Source organism: Pseudoliparis swirei, chromosome 22 (assembly GCF_029220125.1).
Source record: "Pseudoliparis swirei isolate HS2019 ecotype Mariana Trench chromosome 22, NWPU_hadal_v1, whole genome shotgun sequence".
NCBI classification, from domain to species: domain Eukaryota; kingdom Metazoa; phylum Chordata; class Actinopteri; order Perciformes; family Liparidae; genus Pseudoliparis; species Pseudoliparis swirei.
In genome coordinates, this window is record NC_079409.1 from 8,292,576 (window position 1) to 8,309,178 (window position 16,603).

At 45.4% G+C, this 16,603-nt stretch overlaps 1 protein-coding gene across 2 annotated transcripts; it reads right to left on the reverse strand.

Annotated features, from left to right (window-relative positions):
- Positions 1-5,522: 5,522 nt before the first annotated feature.
- Positions 5,523-16,382, reverse strand: cited4b (Cbp/p300-interacting transactivator, with Glu/Asp-rich carboxy-terminal domain, 4b). 2 transcript variants are annotated; one of them, XM_056443993.1, is made up of 2 exons: positions 16,304-16,382; positions 5,523-7,309 (listed from the first exon to the last, which is right to left on the reverse strand). In XM_056443993.1, exon 2 carries the CDS (start codon positions 7,298-7,300, stop codon positions 6,443-6,445), a length of 858 nt encoding a protein of 285 aa, XP_056299968.1. In that variant the 5' UTR covers positions 7,301-7,309; positions 16,304-16,382; the 3' UTR covers positions 5,523-6,442. The 2 variants fall into 2 exon arrangements, with proteins under 2 accessions (XP_056299968.1, XP_056299967.1); XM_056443992.1 differs by lacking the exon at positions 16,304-16,382 and adding an exon at positions 8,286-8,637.
- Positions 16,383-16,603: the final 221 nt, after the last annotated feature.

Below are 16,603 nucleotides of genomic sequence, written 5' to 3' on the forward strand. Positions count from 1 at the left end.
TTATTTTGAACAATACTTTGTGTAGCTACAGTTGTTCACCAGCAGGGGGCAGTACTGCCGTTTCTACCTTTTTGCAGCAGCCTCCCCTTGCTGTTTCTCCTTGGCACTCACTAACACTCCTATGGGTGGTCATATCTCCATCTGGTAGACTCAGCATGATATTCTGATATTTTTACATCACGTGAAGCTCTCTTCATATGGTTATTGTGTTGCTTCATTCGCAGTATGTCTGCCGTATTGCTGTGCAGGTATTTCATATATTTATCATTATTTCAAGACCCACTCATTTATGATTGTGTCCACCTATTGTCAATGCCGTGTCTGCAGTCATTGTGTCTGTCTGACATGTGTCTACTGAAGCAACTTGGCACAAGGCAGAGCATCCAACCACATCCTCTGAGAGAAAACAGGAAAGCATATCACTTAAGGCCAAACCCACTGATTCTAACTGACATGGATGAGTATGAATGCATTTCTCTGTGTGTGTGAGCATATGACACATACTCACAATCTGTGCGGTGTGTGTGTGTGTTATGCTCGGGCACAAGTGACAAACTCAGTGCTCGTGGCTGATGCCTGTGCCTGTTGATGTGTAATAGTAGCCAAATTGTTGTGTATGAAGCCAGTGCTATTTATAGAAATAACAGCTCCTTGTGCTGCATATTGTGCTGATGAAGGTTGTGAAGCGAGTTCCTACTTTAACGCCCAACATCAAGGTGTGCGTTTGTACCAGCCGCCATTCTTGTGTTGCTGGTTGAGCAGCAGACAGAGTGCTTTAAGTGTTGAGGGTGAATATTCAATAGCACTGGTTGGCTTCTCTGGAAACATATAAAGAAAGATAGATTATCTATGTTGTTATGGTACACGGTGGCTTGCATTAGGGGAATTCTCCTGATATTGACCAACACTAATATATATATATATGAGAGAGAGAGAGAGAGATTCAGTTTGAAAGGAAGTGTTGTGGGCTTACAGATCAGTCATAACTGAAAGGAAAGAAAACGACTCTCAGGTCTTTTTGTTGTTGCATGGAAATACCGTATTCCCTGCAGAACCAGCCTGGTATTTCGCAATCTGCAGGCACAGTTTGAAAGAAACAATGCAAAAAAATATAGTGCTCAGCCCCCACTTTTCTCTCCAACTGATACCATAATCCCCAGCTTGCCTTTGGGGTGAGAGTCCTACTTGTCAGGCTAATCTTCAAATATATATATTTAAAAAATATTCTTTATTTGTTTCCTAAATGTATTATATTTTTTAAATGATGTTACAATGCAGTAAGTTCCACACGTTCATCAATATGGGACACATGGTTCTGTTATGGGTCAGAGGGTCTGGAGGGTTTCAGCTCCACACAATGAGGGATTGGAAAAGGAAAATGTGATCACACCTCACAGGAACCCAAAGCCTTCAGTTAAATCTGCTGAACATGACACGGGCCTCAATCTCTGGCTACAATTATTTGCAAAAATCTGATTTCATTACTTTTTCCCAGATGAGGCCGCCGGCTCGTTCGTCCCCCGGTGACCTTTGATTTGGAGATATTATCTGCTATGAACGTTGTCTCGACAGCCCTCACCGCAACGCACTCACTCTGTCGGCCTCGTGCCTACAGATGGGGTGGGCCGGCTGATGTCGGCTTTTTCCTACAAGGAAAATGTTGGTCACACGGCAGCGTGGGTATTATCCATCCGGGAGTTAAATAAATAAATAAAATGCATGGATCTCACACAAACATTTGCAGAAACACAGCAAATAAACAGGTGAATATGTCATGCAATATGTTAGTATTGACACATTGATATGACAGTATAAGGAGATATTAACAGCGGGATAACACAAAGCTTCACAAGAACTGCTCTCTTGTATTAATTCCTCCCCCAGCCTATAGCCTGTTACTCTGTCTCTTGTAGCGTGTGCTTGCCACTGTCACCAGATTAGCACGCAGGCTCACAAAGACACTGTGTACAGAACATAGCCTGTGCTAATACTGTTTCCCTCTATTCTAACCCGCCAACCTGTAACCAGCCCACATCATTTCCCTGCTCACATGAAACGAGCCTCAGTCCAATAAAACAGAATAATATGAACTTCTGAAAAAGCCTTTCCGACAAAATACTTCCATCCTGAAGCTCCTAATGTTCAATCTTTGAGTGTCGGATTCACCGTATTCATTATATTGTACAGTAAAAAAAATATCTTGCTGACGCATGGTTACAAAAACATATTATTAAAGGTGTTAAATGAGAAATATTTGTTATAGATTTTGGATTTGTATTACACTGCACATGTTTTGCTGTTTCAATGTTTGTGTCGTGCAGGTTTTAAACTGCAAAACAAAAAAGGAGTTACTTAAGCTTACTTCTGTGGCAGAATCAGTTTAAATTACATAATAAAAACCCTTTCGATCTGCTATTCCCTGCAGTTAAAATATGCAAATAAAGGGACCAACAACTGTTGCAAAAGTGCTGCCCTGCTCAGCTCGACTCCACTGTGTAAATCACACAACCCTTAAATATTTACCACCGTTAGACATTGTTGGGACACCTTGGTGTGCTTGAGCCGGCTCGACGGAGAGGTGTCAGCTGTGTGCAGGAACATAAATTATTTACACCCCCTCCTTCTACTTCAAAGAGCCGGCAAACCATTCAACCCCAGATTTGTGTGTGTGTGTGTGTGTTTGGGGTGGTGGTGGGTGGGGGGTCAGAGGAGGAGTTGCTCATCACTAGGCAACCTCTGTGTCACCTGCCCTGACATGCCCAAATCAGCAACTTACCTCTGGAGGCCGCGTTCACAAGGTACACGGCAGCATTTAAAAGCCTCTTCAGCAGGATACGTATGGAAAACAAAACAATTACGGAGACACGGCTAAGTTGTGTTCTGGGAGAGAGAGTGTGATGTGATTATGTTGCTTCCCCCCCCCACCCCCTCATGTGAGAAAGAGAAAAGCTTTTGTTGCTTCGAAGATGCTGAGCTGTACTAAAATGCCCAGGAGCAGAATCCAACAGTGCAATAACTGATGTTTTTCCAGAGCCTGTTGCATTGAAAGAGCTCTAATATGTCGCTCTTTTTCTTAACTCTGGGAAGTGAAAGTGGAAGCATCCATTAAGGTGACATGGCAGGTGAAGATGCAAGGTGACTGTTCAGTGAGAAAATCAGGAAGTTTGGCTTAAGCAACATGTCCAGTCAACTGAATGAACCCTGCCCTGAGGGATCTGCTGTTTATTTACCCCTTGCCAGCACAGTCCCCCCCCCGCACACACACACACACACAAGCTTACGATAAAACGTGCCAAAAACCTTCAACTCTCTTGTTAAATCAGACAAGTTCAAACACGTGCCCCCCTTCACACAATAGTCACACAGAGAGAAACATGCCCCTTGTTGTCAATAAATAACTCATCCTCATCGGGGAAACTCAAGTTGTCTTCTCACGCTCACTCTTTACTTGACACTTATTCACACCTGGGTATTCTTGGTGAAATCCCAGGATTAGCGCTTCAATAAAATTATGACTTTTTGTTTTTAATTTAACGCTCAGTCTAGTCATACCTTGTTTTTAAATGACACATTTCCAGTACATCGGTGGCCTTTATCTCCCCCCTGACTCCACACTGATACCGAGGTATCCCAGTTAGCCTGTTTGATCAGGTTGTGTGCAGATGCTGCGTGTGTGTTTCTGTGTGTGTACGTGTGTGTAGTCCTAGCCATGCGTGACAACAGCAAATGACCACCTATCCATCACTGGCGCTAGGGCCTGAGATCACCACGAGTCCAATCTGACCAAGCCTGGAAAAAATAAATCTCGCCGTGCACCGCTCACATGGCAGAAGAGGGGAATGTACCTGCATTGCATTTAACATACCTCGCATGGCGTGCATTGAAGGGTTTTAATGATAAAATGATAGTGGGGGGAAACCCCCATTAAGAAAATCCCCGAGGACTAAAAACATTACCTCCCATCCCTCAAGCTCTCTCATGTCTCGTCTGTTGCACTTTGCCCGTCTGAATGTGGCTTGTGGCCTCTGACTTAAAAGAGAGAAAACAGCGAGCAGCCACAGGAAGAAGACACAGTGTCGCATTGAGCAGCTGCTGTGGGTGGGCTGAAAGCGCGAGAGAGAGAGAGAGTAAGAAGAAGAGAAGCAACTGTAAACGTCTCCGAGTGTCCCACCCTGCTTAGCATGCGTCTAGACCGGCCCCTGTGAGGCGGGCGGCAGTCATAACAAGGGATTGGGAGCGCAAACAGGGCTCCTCAGCGCCGTTAACCATTCGTCGACGGAGTCACAATCAAGAAACTTTAATTGGGGCTAAACAAGGAGCTCACAGTGCAGCGTACAATTATGAGTTCTGACAGTGTGCCAACACGCCTTACTTACACACACACACACACACACGCCAGAAGACCATCTCACCAGATTGGCACTGGCCAAGAGACCTGCAACCGCTACGAAGCACTGTGCCAAGGCTGTTGGCCTACTTGTGAGCCATTCTCTTGACAGTGCAAAGCCAAGAACACACACACACACACGTATATGAGGTTGCTTTAAGAGCAGAGTTGACTCATTGAGCAATCAAACTCCTGGTTGCGAACAACAGTGCTCTCATTCCCTCCACCCCCGGTCATCACTAAAGATGCCTTTGTTGACGATGCGGCGATGACATTCCCAACATGACCTCAATCAAGCGTTTCATAGCCCGCAGGCACACGACAACCCGAACAACTCACCCACCGCTGAGGATCTCTTCACCCTTGTTTCATAATGAACGTAATTTGGAGAGGAAAATTGTTTTACCCCCTCCAACTGGCTGCGGGTAAGACCGTTCGGAGTTTGCACAAGTCATTTGTTATTATTTAGAGCCACGAGTCGGTTTCTCTGACCAGAGAGTTGGGGGAAAGCATCTTTGAGACAGGGCGCAAAAGCTTTAAGTTGGTTAAACCTCCTATCGTGGTACACATGCCATGGTCATTTTCACCCACCAACCACTCACATTACTATTTACGCACAGAAAAGAAGAATTTGTGGTACTGTAGATATATATAGTATTGTTCATATACTGTTTTGTAAGCCCACCAACCTTTTGAATGAATATCTTGCCATTATGGCACACATTTATACCACCTATAATGTCAGCGCATGGCATTTGTGCTTGGATACGAATAGTAAATCACGTGTGGCCATCGCTACCAGAGATGCAATATCCGATGCACGCTGACATATAACACAGCTCCTCTGTAGATCACCAGCCGGGAAACAGGTCAGTTTCTCTGCATGTCACTCATGTCAAGGAACCTTATTAGCAATGAAAATGGCACATTTAAGAAAAGAGTGGACGCTGAAAACCCAGGATGAATGGAGGAGAGCATATCCCCCGCCAAAAGCATAAATAGTGCATCAGTTTGAACATTTCCATCCCAGACTGGAAAGAAACGGAGGTTTCCCTTCACCCACAGGTTATCCTCAGCACTTAGCTAGCTCTCCACTGCCTAGGGGAAGAACTGTGCAATGAATGGAAAAGCAGGCCACATTTCTATCCAGGCCATCTTTATTGATCCTCAAAACCCCCTTCACAAAGACCATCCCCCCCATCTTGACCACAAAAAAGGGGACAATATAAACAACCAATAAATAAGAATCTGCGCGATTAAGGCGGTTCTACACCTCCAATAGAACACAACAGTGTGGACATGTTGGAGTTATACAGCTTCATACAGTAAAAGCAGTAGATTTTTTTTGGGGAGAACATTACATCTAAAAAAGGCAACACTTTACCAGTGAACCATTTTTTAAAATATGGATGAGGCCCCCATTCAAATAAGATAACATTGTTCATCTATCGGGTCTGACTTATGATTGAAAATACAGAATCTCTTTAAGATGACCTTGTCATCGGAGCTTATTTAAATACTAGGCCAAATGGAATGGGGCGAAAAAAAATCGTGAAGAGAACTTAATTTAAAAGTTCTCCCCCATCCTACTCTCGGAAAAAAATTAGAATTAAAACCACGTGGTTCCCAAAATGGAGATGGTGGTCGTTATTTTTCAGTTTTCTCAGATAGGAATAAATAAATACACCTTTTTTTTACTGGTAAACTGTCATGGAATCCAGGCTTGGAGGCTACACAGTGTCATAGCATTGTTCAGAGTGGCTTTTAAGAATTTCTGCATTTCTTCATTACATTCATGTCCAGGAAATGGGAGAGGTGGAACTCGTCCTTGAATCCAGCCACCCTCAGGCCACGAGCACATGTGAGACTCAAGCACTGTGTGTCTTCCTGTGGATATCCAGAGTTCTCTTCTGTACATCCTATGCCATAACTTGGCTTAGTACAGGGATGTGCTCACGAAATAAAAAGTGAAGAGATGAGCACTCTTCATCCACCCTGGACATTTCTCTCTCTCTCTCCAGTCTCTATTTGTGCTCCTTTGCGAAGCAGGTCGTCTCAGCAACTAACGGTACTGGGCTGCTGTTTGCTGACAAAGTCTGAGATGAAGTCAAACTCATTCTGGCCCAGGAAGAGTTCTGGCAGCTCCTGGACCCGATCCAAGCCCAGCTCCATGACGAGCGAGGTCAGAACTTCCTCGTCAATCATATCCGCGTCCATGCCGTTCAGGGCCAGGGCCGGTCCGGCCATGTGCTGCATGTTAGCCAGCTGGGCCGGGTTCATGCGATACTGGGTCGTGGGGCCCATGTGGTTCCCACCCATAGGTCCCAGTGGGTGCCCATGGTACTGGGTGTTGAGTTTTTGGAGCTGCATGCTGGCCATGAGCTGCTGGGACGTTAACCCTCCGTTCGCGAACTGTTGTTGTTGCTGCTGCTGCTGTTGTTGTTGTTGTTGTGGTTGTTGCTGCTGCTGCTGCGGGTGCTGGGCTTGTTGCTGGTGTTGTTGCTGCTGCTGCTGTTGTTGTTGTTGTTGTTGTTGTTGCTGTTGTTGCTGTTGCTGTTGTTGTTGGTGCTGCTGTGGATGCATGTGATGCTGCTGAGGGTGATGCTGTTGCTGCTGGGGCTGGCCATTATACATCATGTTACCAGAGGTCATCTGGTGGTGACCCATCTGGGCCCCATTCAGTTGTCCATTCATGGGTCCGGCCACCATGCTCTGCCGCTGCCTCATGGCAGTCTCCATGTTGGCCTGGGCGCCACCATAGTGCATCATCTGGCCATTGGGCAGTGCCCGCATGCCCTGCTGGTTGGCATGCTGCTGGTGACCTGCCTGCAGGCCGCCATTCATGCCCATCCTGTAACCGTGGAGACTGGCGCCCGCTGAGCTGTGATTCATGGGCATCAGATGGTCTGCCATCCCTCCTGTCTATGAACAGAGAGGAGACGCGGTTAGATCACACGGGGCAGACGTGATGTTAAGGAAGCAAACATTTAGAGGGAGGTGCAGCTGGATCAAGACTGATATGGCATGAGCATATGTAGCTGTCCATTTTAAACAGTAATCCCCGATCAAGAGACCCAATGATTGTGCCAACGGTACCATGTGCGAGATGAGCAGTACATAGCTGTGGGTCAAATCAATTTCAGAGCCAATTGACTCCCTCTTACAGTGATCGCACAAATCACCTTCATTGAAAAGAAACACGGATACGTTTGTCCTAGTAACGTTTGAGCCACCGAAACGCTTCCGGACCAAAGACAAATGTAAAAAAATGTATATATTTATATGTGTATATATATATTATATGCACGGTTGTGTTGCATATAAGTGAAAACCGTACTCGTGTGTTGGGTCTTCCTAAAACCTGCCCTCTTTGTGCCAAGCAATGAACGCCCAGGTCGGAATTACAGGTTTTAAGATGCAATGTTTGGATTTTTTTTAATTAAATTTTTTCCCAGCTGGAGATTTCATGCACGACGAGAATCGACAAAAACGGAGAAAAATGCGTGCATCGCATAAATGCATTGCTTGAATGCCATCCGTGTTGCATGTTGGCGGAGGCAGAACAAATCTGTTACATTTTACGCACGTAAGGTTGCAACAAAGAACCCTGACATCATGCAACATCTCCCCAACAGCTGAATCGCCACATTTCTAACGGGGCATTAAAATCCAACAAAGGCTCCGCTTTTCTCCGATCACTCTGCGCCGATTGGTTTAAACGCTTGTGCACAATAACCGCGCAGACTAATATTATCCATTTGGTAAAATGTGGAGTTTGAAACACGTGAATGCAAACAATGGAGCAGCACGGAGACCACCACATACCCAACAACCCCGACGCATCTCACAAATATATATAAATATATACATATATATATATATCTGAAAAAACACTTACCCGTATCCGCTCCGTTTTCACAAAGTTGCGCGACTTTGCTTCGGCTCTGTCTATTGAAACCGTTTTCCTCTGCAGGGCAACGCTCCTCCAAATTACAGTATCTATTCCACTGGGTTACGCTTCATGCTCAAGCGGGGACGGTGTGCACAAAGACTGCCGCATCAGATCTTGAAACGACTGCCTATTTTCTGGGTCAACTCAGGGATTATGTACATCTAAAAAGCTCAGAGGAAGGCAGTCGGGGAGAGGTGGAGCCTCGGTCCTGCCTCTTCTTTGTTCCTATTGGCCCTACTTAATATAATTGTGCATGGGCGTAGAAAAGAAAGGGCTGTTGGAGAGCTGTGACACAGTAGCAATTTAAATACCCCTCTCCCCACTGTTTCTTTTTGAAAGAATATTGGGACATCTTGTTTGTCTTCTTAAGTAGACTAACTGCTGCAATAAAAACACAACTTTTATTAATGTCAGATTTAATTGATAGATAGATAGATAGATAGATAGATAGATGGATGGATGGATGGATGGATAGATAGATATTAATATGATGTATATATGTGTTTTTTTGTGCATGCATGTAAAATAAGGTAAGGTAATCCTGTATTAGTCCCACAGTGGTGACATTCACAGGACTACAGCAGCAAAGGGGTAAAGTGCACACTGAAGACATAGTAGAACATTTGAAAACAAGTGGTATCAATAATAAACAGTAAAACTGTAATAGAATAAAACAGTAAATAACCTGTAATCCCCAGTCAATAGGTTAACTCTGTTTATTTTTAGTTTAGTTGTTTGTTAATGTGTAATATGTACTATTCTTGCTATGTTTTATATATAATATATTGTTTATATTGTTTGCTTCATTGATTTGTACATTTGTTTTGTTGATGTAATCTTCATTTTGTGCGTCATGTCTGAGTCAGTGTGCATGCTCACAACTGCCTGTCTGTGTGCGACAGCATTAGTTGTTCCTCCTGTTCCCAACGTGTCTGCACCTACTCATCCATTTGGCCTGTGTGCATGCGCAGCAAGAGTGTTGCCCTGGTATGTGCATGTACACTTCATCTCCAAGATAACTGTTTGTGCATGTGACCCGCCAATCTGCTGTGCGCTCGCCTCAGCGAGGGCACAGGAATGCAGCATGCCTGCTATTCTAGGCCCCGCGAACTGCAGCGGCAGTGTAACGACTGCTGTGCGTGGACGTGTGTTGGCCCGCTCTATGTGCGTGGACTGTGGATTCAGGCGCGTAAGTATGTTCCTGTGTCTGTACCTTCACTCTGCAGATGCACGTGTCTCTTGATTACTCACTTCAGGACAACGACCTCTTGCCTGCAATTGCAAATGAATGGGACCACTTTGGGAGAGCGAGCCAATCTATTGTCCTGGGAATTCAACTATAAATGGGCAACCAGTGGCAGGCATTGTCATTGTCATTGTTTGACATTATCCAGCCACTTTGAGCTAGTGTTAATAGGCCACTCCCAGGTGTGGGTACTATCTGAGAAACTCACCCAGCCAGTCAGTCAAAAGAAAAACACACAATCAACATAAGTTTCTGTTGTACTGTGACGAGCACTCTTCTAGTGGAGCATGTCATCTGTGCAAGGTTACTGCAGTCCGTGACAACATGACAAACATGCATCTTAAAATGCTTCAAAACACTCTTTATTTTTCATGCCAGGGCCAAAAGCTCCTAATGGTGTCATTGCAGAAAGCGTAGGCAATGTGTCCAAACCTTCTGGCACTCACTGATCATATCGATGCGTCTGTGTGAAGCCCAAGATATTTGCATGAAATTACAATCAGCCATGATTGAAGTGTAAGATATGCATTTTCTAATTATATATCCATTGAACAGACTTGCGTTGTTATAATTAGATGGAGTAAACCGCGGCCCTTTATAGGCTATATTTCTGTATATGTTTCTCTATGGTCTTTGATTTGGAGTGGAGCCTCCACACACCTTGCCCTGAGCCATTTATTGACTTCTATGCTTTTGTGTGCGTGTGTGGTTTTATTCCAGGGTTAAAGAGTAGGAGAGAGAGAGAGAGAGAGAAAAGAGAGAGAGAGAGAGAGAGAGAGTTCATGTAGCTGTGTTTATAGGAGCAATAGGCTGGAAGTGTTGCTTCCATTCCCAGCTCGGACACTCCCCTGTGCCACACTGTAAAACATGCAATAAAAATGCTGCCGTTGCAGGATCGGTTGATTTCACACAGGTGTCACGCTCTAAACACGGTCTAAATAATTATTAGCATTGCTTCACTTATTTGTGTTCTCAGCAAGTCAGCATGAGCTGTTCCAACCTTTGATGAGCTCCCCTCGTATGAAAGGCCTCAGCATTCCTCGTTGACTCTGCTTTAGCGACATGGAGCTTATAACTACTAACACTGTGTAGAACTCAGCCCACTCGGTCTGTGCATCATCTGCATGTAATTCCCACTGTCGGCTGCACGACTACCTCCAGCTACTTTTCTAGCTGTTATGAAGTTGGCCGCAGAGATCTCATAACATCTAGTTGCCACTTTCAGGCCGTCTACGTCAGAATTCAAGGGAGCCAACAGTCTGTAGAGATGCAAAGGCCAATGCTTATTGCTCCTCAACAGGGTCTTGGAGTGTCTGGAGAGCCCCCCTGGCGCAGAGGTGCTCACTGGAATGGAGTAAAGTTCTTCCACGAGCCAGCCAGTGTGCTTATGATAGAATTGCGAAATTTGAATGCAGGCCCGTGACTGAAAGAACTCATTCTGCAGTAAGACCGCTCTCTACGTTCTTTACATGGACACACTGTGCAGCTCTATGAGCCACTTTTATTGTCTGCCAGTGGACACTGGACTGCTCCCCAAGTCATCTTTTATCTCCGTCACCATAAACTAACACCAGCTGACTCGGTCCTATCTACCTGACTAATCCGCTCAACACTGAAGTAATTACTGGCAATGGTAGGAATGTTCAGAGCCGTATGGCCGGGACAGACGTATGAGTTTACAGGTGGAACCATATGGCTGAGTCCTCAGGAAGTACTGCCGTGTTCTTAAGATACTTTTGATTGCATCAGTTTTAACATTCCTGATATACAAAGTTTTGGCTCATCTCCGATAAAACAAATACTCACTCTACTTGTGTGTGTGTGTTTAGTGCTCCAGCAGGACATTTAATTCTCTAAACTATATTTTCTGCTTCTTCTAATTGTAAAAATCTAAAATCAGTTGCTATCATGATTACCTTTACAGTCGAAACATAAAATGTAAATGGTTAGCACGTTTTTTCAAAACATCCCAGAAGATTGCTCTCTATATTTCTAAACTCAAGACCTGAATGGACTTTGAGTCATGTTCAACCTATTCTTTTTGTAATTGCTACACAACATCAATACGAATCGACGGTGCTCTGGCTCAACGGGACAAAGTGTGTCCTATAGTATGCACATTTCCCCAGAGATGTGAAACCAAAAGTCAGTTTGCTTGTCTCAGTGTGGGGGAGGGTTGTTATTGTTCTGGTAAATGAGAGAGTCTCTATAAATACTCCCAAGGCTTCCTTCTCCGCCTCAACCACCAATCAACAGTCACTGTTCAGCCCAGCAGCTGAGAGGGAGCAATACCCTGAGTCAAGGCTAACGGGGGAGGGTCTGACTCAAACATGCTGTGGTAGAGAGGCGGGTGAGAGACTTTGGAAGGGAGGGAGGGGAGAAACCTGGTAACTGCCACTCATGGACCTGAGGCCACAAGTGGGGGTGAGACTTGAGTGAAAGTAGTGATTTGGTGTGATGGTGTGTGTGTGTTTGGGGACCGCATTAAAGCGGCCTTCAAACAACTTGTGTGATTGTTCCATGTGAAGTTATTCCATGAAAAACACTTTTAGGCCTGTTATTGTTTGATGGTGATACATTTGATTACCATTGGTTAGTTTTTACACGTTTATTTCGCCCCACTTGAACAACCCTAGGAGGCCTGATCACTATAAGACCTAACACACTACAAATATAGAAAATCCAAGAACAGAGTTGGGAAGAATGGGCTCAGAGTTTATCTGTGTGGAGAAATTGAAATAAAAGGCAATATCACAATATTAATCTTTTTACAATACCTGCATCTGATATATTAAAATACGTAAGCAAGATTATCAAACTGATGCTCAGAGTAGTTAACTGTGTTATATTGTGACATAATAAAGCACACATCTCTACACACAAAACTAAATAGCATTGAGCTTGCATGGAATATGACGGAGATAGGCTCAAACATTGGAGAAGAAGTAGTTGGGATTGGATAAAGTGCAGTGGACCTTGATCCTAATTACCTTTTTAGAGTTGGGATGCCGGCCAATAATATAACTGTCGTTTACATTCCTCCTGATGCTAATTTTTTTAAAGCACTACAGTAATGCACTCGTGTTTTTGTGTTGCTTCATTGTTCTCCAGTAGCACATTGGGCTACAACTACATGTCACCCCATGTTGCAACATTAATCAAATATCCACGAACCGGTATCAACATGACTCACTCGGAACCATCTTTTCTTTAGGTTTCCATTGGTCAAAGCTGTGGATAGCAGCTGGTAGCTTGCCCTTTTTCGGGTATCACCTCAGTCACGGTTTCCAAGAGAGTTGAGCTGATACTAAAATCTGGTGTCAAAATAGTTCAGACAACTGATTGACTCGTCCTTCTCCTGACTCAATATGTCAGCAATATTTAAAGCAGTATTTTTAATTAATCGAGCGAGATTATAAATAAAGTGGAACCCCCGCTAAAAACATGCCTCGGTCAATTGATGAAGTACAGATGTTCCTCTGACTCGATGCCAGGAGGAGAACACACTGTGTGTGTGTCACGTGGAAGATTTGTGTTGCTAGGAAGATCCGCTACGAATCCCTCCAACATTGAGGGGATAACATCTGTGGTGGAAAACCAAATAAAGAAAAGTACCAGCCAAAGGCATGTGGAGTCAAACCGAGCCGGACCATGCAGTGGAAATTCAAAGTAAGGCAGGGATTGAACTTCTTTTTCCAGCTCACTTTTTGTCATTCGGCACACTCGTGTTTCTGTACCACCACGCACACCACCGTGATTGCCCTCACAGGGGGAGACCGTCTGGTTACGCGCTGCCCCCCCCCCCCCCCCCCCCCGAGAAAATGTTTGACGATCCAGAATGTGGCTTTTATTAAACATGGTCAGATGACATGTGGCTTGACTCTTTTTTTTTCTTCCAAAGCATACTTTTGGCCTTCAGTGGTAACAGGAAAAGAGTTGTCGTCATGACTGAAAGAATGCACACGTTCCTATTAGCTGAGATAGTCGAGACCATGAAGTGTCTGGGGCACGAGATAACCACTGACACAAATTCCCCACTCCAGCTGAGCATTCCCAGCGCACTTATCATGAGAGCAAAGACATGATAAGTAGAATCGGTGCCTGCAGGTGCTCATACGCCCAACTTAATGCAAACTATACAAACACAACTGCCGTGAACACTCTGGTGTTATATATCCGATCTTGGCTCATTATCAAGCAATGTACCACAAGCCCACTGCCTGCATTTCCAAGCAACACAGTTCTCCAGCATTTACCAGCCTGAGGGATCATTGTCGACACAAACACTAATCATGTTTCCTTCACTGCACTTCCTGCCTTACAGCCACTGATGACGTTTCCAGTTACCTCCGTGAGCGTGCACACGCAGTGCAGGGCTGTGGAGGGAAACTCGGACTGGATGGACAGCAAGAGCGAGCACAACCTGACAGACAAGTAGCTGTATGGAAGGAGGAAGAGGGAGAGAGTGGGAGAACACAGGGAATGAATGACCTATTAATCATTCATTATCTCCCAGCACTGTTAATGAGGCGACAACTCTTAAATAATTAGCAATGTGACTGAAGCATATTTCCATAGCAGTAGCCTGAGGACATGGAGGGCATTGGGGACGAATGGGGAGGGGAATATGGGATGCACCAGGCATAAAAACGAACAGCCCCCACACCAGTTTAGCAAACAATAACTTTCCTGATCGGGGGCTCTGCGAGGCATGGACAGAGAGATAGAGATGGACAGAAGAGAAATTAAATAATGAAGCTATATGCAATATTGAGACAAGAATGAGCCATTGAGGAAATAAGACATTGAAATACTTATTTCTCTATGTAGTGGGCGTTTAAGTTGTTCACCCGGCTGCCTTCATTATCCGCCTGTCTCATTTCAAGAGGGGCAGGCCAGGGCCTTCAGGCTTTTCGAACACACAAGTCAACGGGAGCTGTGGCCGCCTAGCACCCCGGCCTGCCATGGGCCTATTCATCTTGCACAAAACACACAAAAGAGCAGACCATGAGCCACATTCTTGACATCCAACCTCATCACCCCCACTACCCTCCCACCCCCGGCCCTGACTAGCGCCCCTCCCCCAGTGCCTCACACCAGGCAGGGCAGACAGGAGCTGCTATGCTACACTACCAAACTGGCTGGCTGGCTGGTTGGAGTTGTTTGGTGGAGGAAGGGATGCATGGAGGGATGGGGGGAGAAGAGGGGGCAGGGATGTTTTCTCTTCAGTCAGCTAATTGACTCACAGATGTCAGGAGGAGTTGGTTTTGCGGCGGGGCTCAAGCAGTGACACTTTTTTCCCTCCACAAATATATACAACACCCATGCACGCGCACACGCAGGGAAAAGGTGGCGCACACGCCAGCAGACATGCATGCACATGTACCTGTGGCCTACCATCTGTTCTCTCTCTCTCTCTCTCTTTCTCTCTTTCTCTCTTCAGTAAACAGATATGTCTCTGTGTTGGGCAGGGGGATTGGGGGTGGGCTTTTGTCACATCTCCAGAATAAATCTGATGGTGTAAATATGACAGTGAGCTGTAATGTAGCCCTGACTGGAGCTCAGCTTCACAAAAACACCAGGAACCAACCGCCTTTTGTGGACAATAACAATCTGGTTTGGGCAGGGCATAATTTCATTTTTCTGTTTACTATCTGGGGAGCTCTCTCCGGCTGTCAAGCTAAAGCAGGTCTCAGCCACTGATGCATCGCTGCAATATCAGTCGAGGCAGTTGCAACGCTACCTATGATATGACCTATTTCCACGCCACGGCTTCATGTCACGCCATGTTTGCACACTGTAGTTTCATCTCATCCGTGTATGCGCTGCAGAATTCAAATGTGTGTGCGTCTGTCATCGCGTTCATGCGTTTGTGTGTTCCAACTCGACTGCTAAACAGCTGAGCCCAAATTGAAAGTCAGTGCTGTCATTCCCTATATTTACCAAATGACTCACTCGCAGCAGAAATCGGTTCGGGCACCGCTAGTATGCGAGCAGTTGGTTACCGCATCGTTGACAGCGGCAAAAGAATTAGGAGGGAAAGTGTGAGTTGATGAAGAAACTATTGCACTATGACAGTGGTGGACTGCTCATACACTAAAAACAGGGTATAATAGGCTACCCTTGGTCTCTGGGGGGGTTTAATAAAAGTACAGCCAAGCTCTAAAAAGCACAATGTTGCATCTTTTAGAGTGTATTCAATAACAGTTGAGAGATCTGTACATTTTCAGAGATATTCATCCTCCAGAGGGACATTCAGGAGAGCAATCATGCTGTACTACCAAGAAAACACAAATCATGCATTATTGAGTTCCCCCAAAAGCTCTGTGCCTGGGTGAAGTTCCCCCTGTGGCCTTTGTGCAGTGGTCTTCCCATCATGAGGTCTGTTAGTGGTGAGCCATATCCCGCTCCTACCCAGGCGCTGACAGCCAGACGTCCGCTCCAGGAAACACCTAGTTCTCCTTCCTGGCCGGGGAGCCCTATCTGTGTTACACCGCCATCGCCTCTCAATGTTGAGCACAATGTCCTGGTGAGCACATGTCTTAGCGGGTTAACACATATGCTGTACATACACATGCACAGGCTTCAGCACAGACACACAAACATAAACACACACACACAAACACACACACACACACACGCACGCACAGGCCAATCTACGGCCTGCTGGAGCTGTCTGTAGTCTGCCTGCCTGTCTTCTTCCTGTTTTTCCACTCACCCACTCTGTTGTCACTCTGGCCAGGAAGCCGTGGGAGAGATACGCATGACAAAGTCTCTCTTTATTAAATTGGCCGAGTGTCTGGAGTGCTTTTGGAGTCCCTGTATGTGTGTGTTCGTAAAGAGAGAGGGAGAGAGAGAGGGAGAAGGAGAGGGAGAGAGAGAGAGAGAAAAAAGAAAGAAAGAATGAGCGAAGGAGAAAAGGAGAGCAAGCCCTAGAGAAATGGGGGTGGGGACCTAAGCCAAGGGCTAGAGGCTTATCCAAGATCCACTCTAGGCTCATCCCTGGATATTGCTGTTT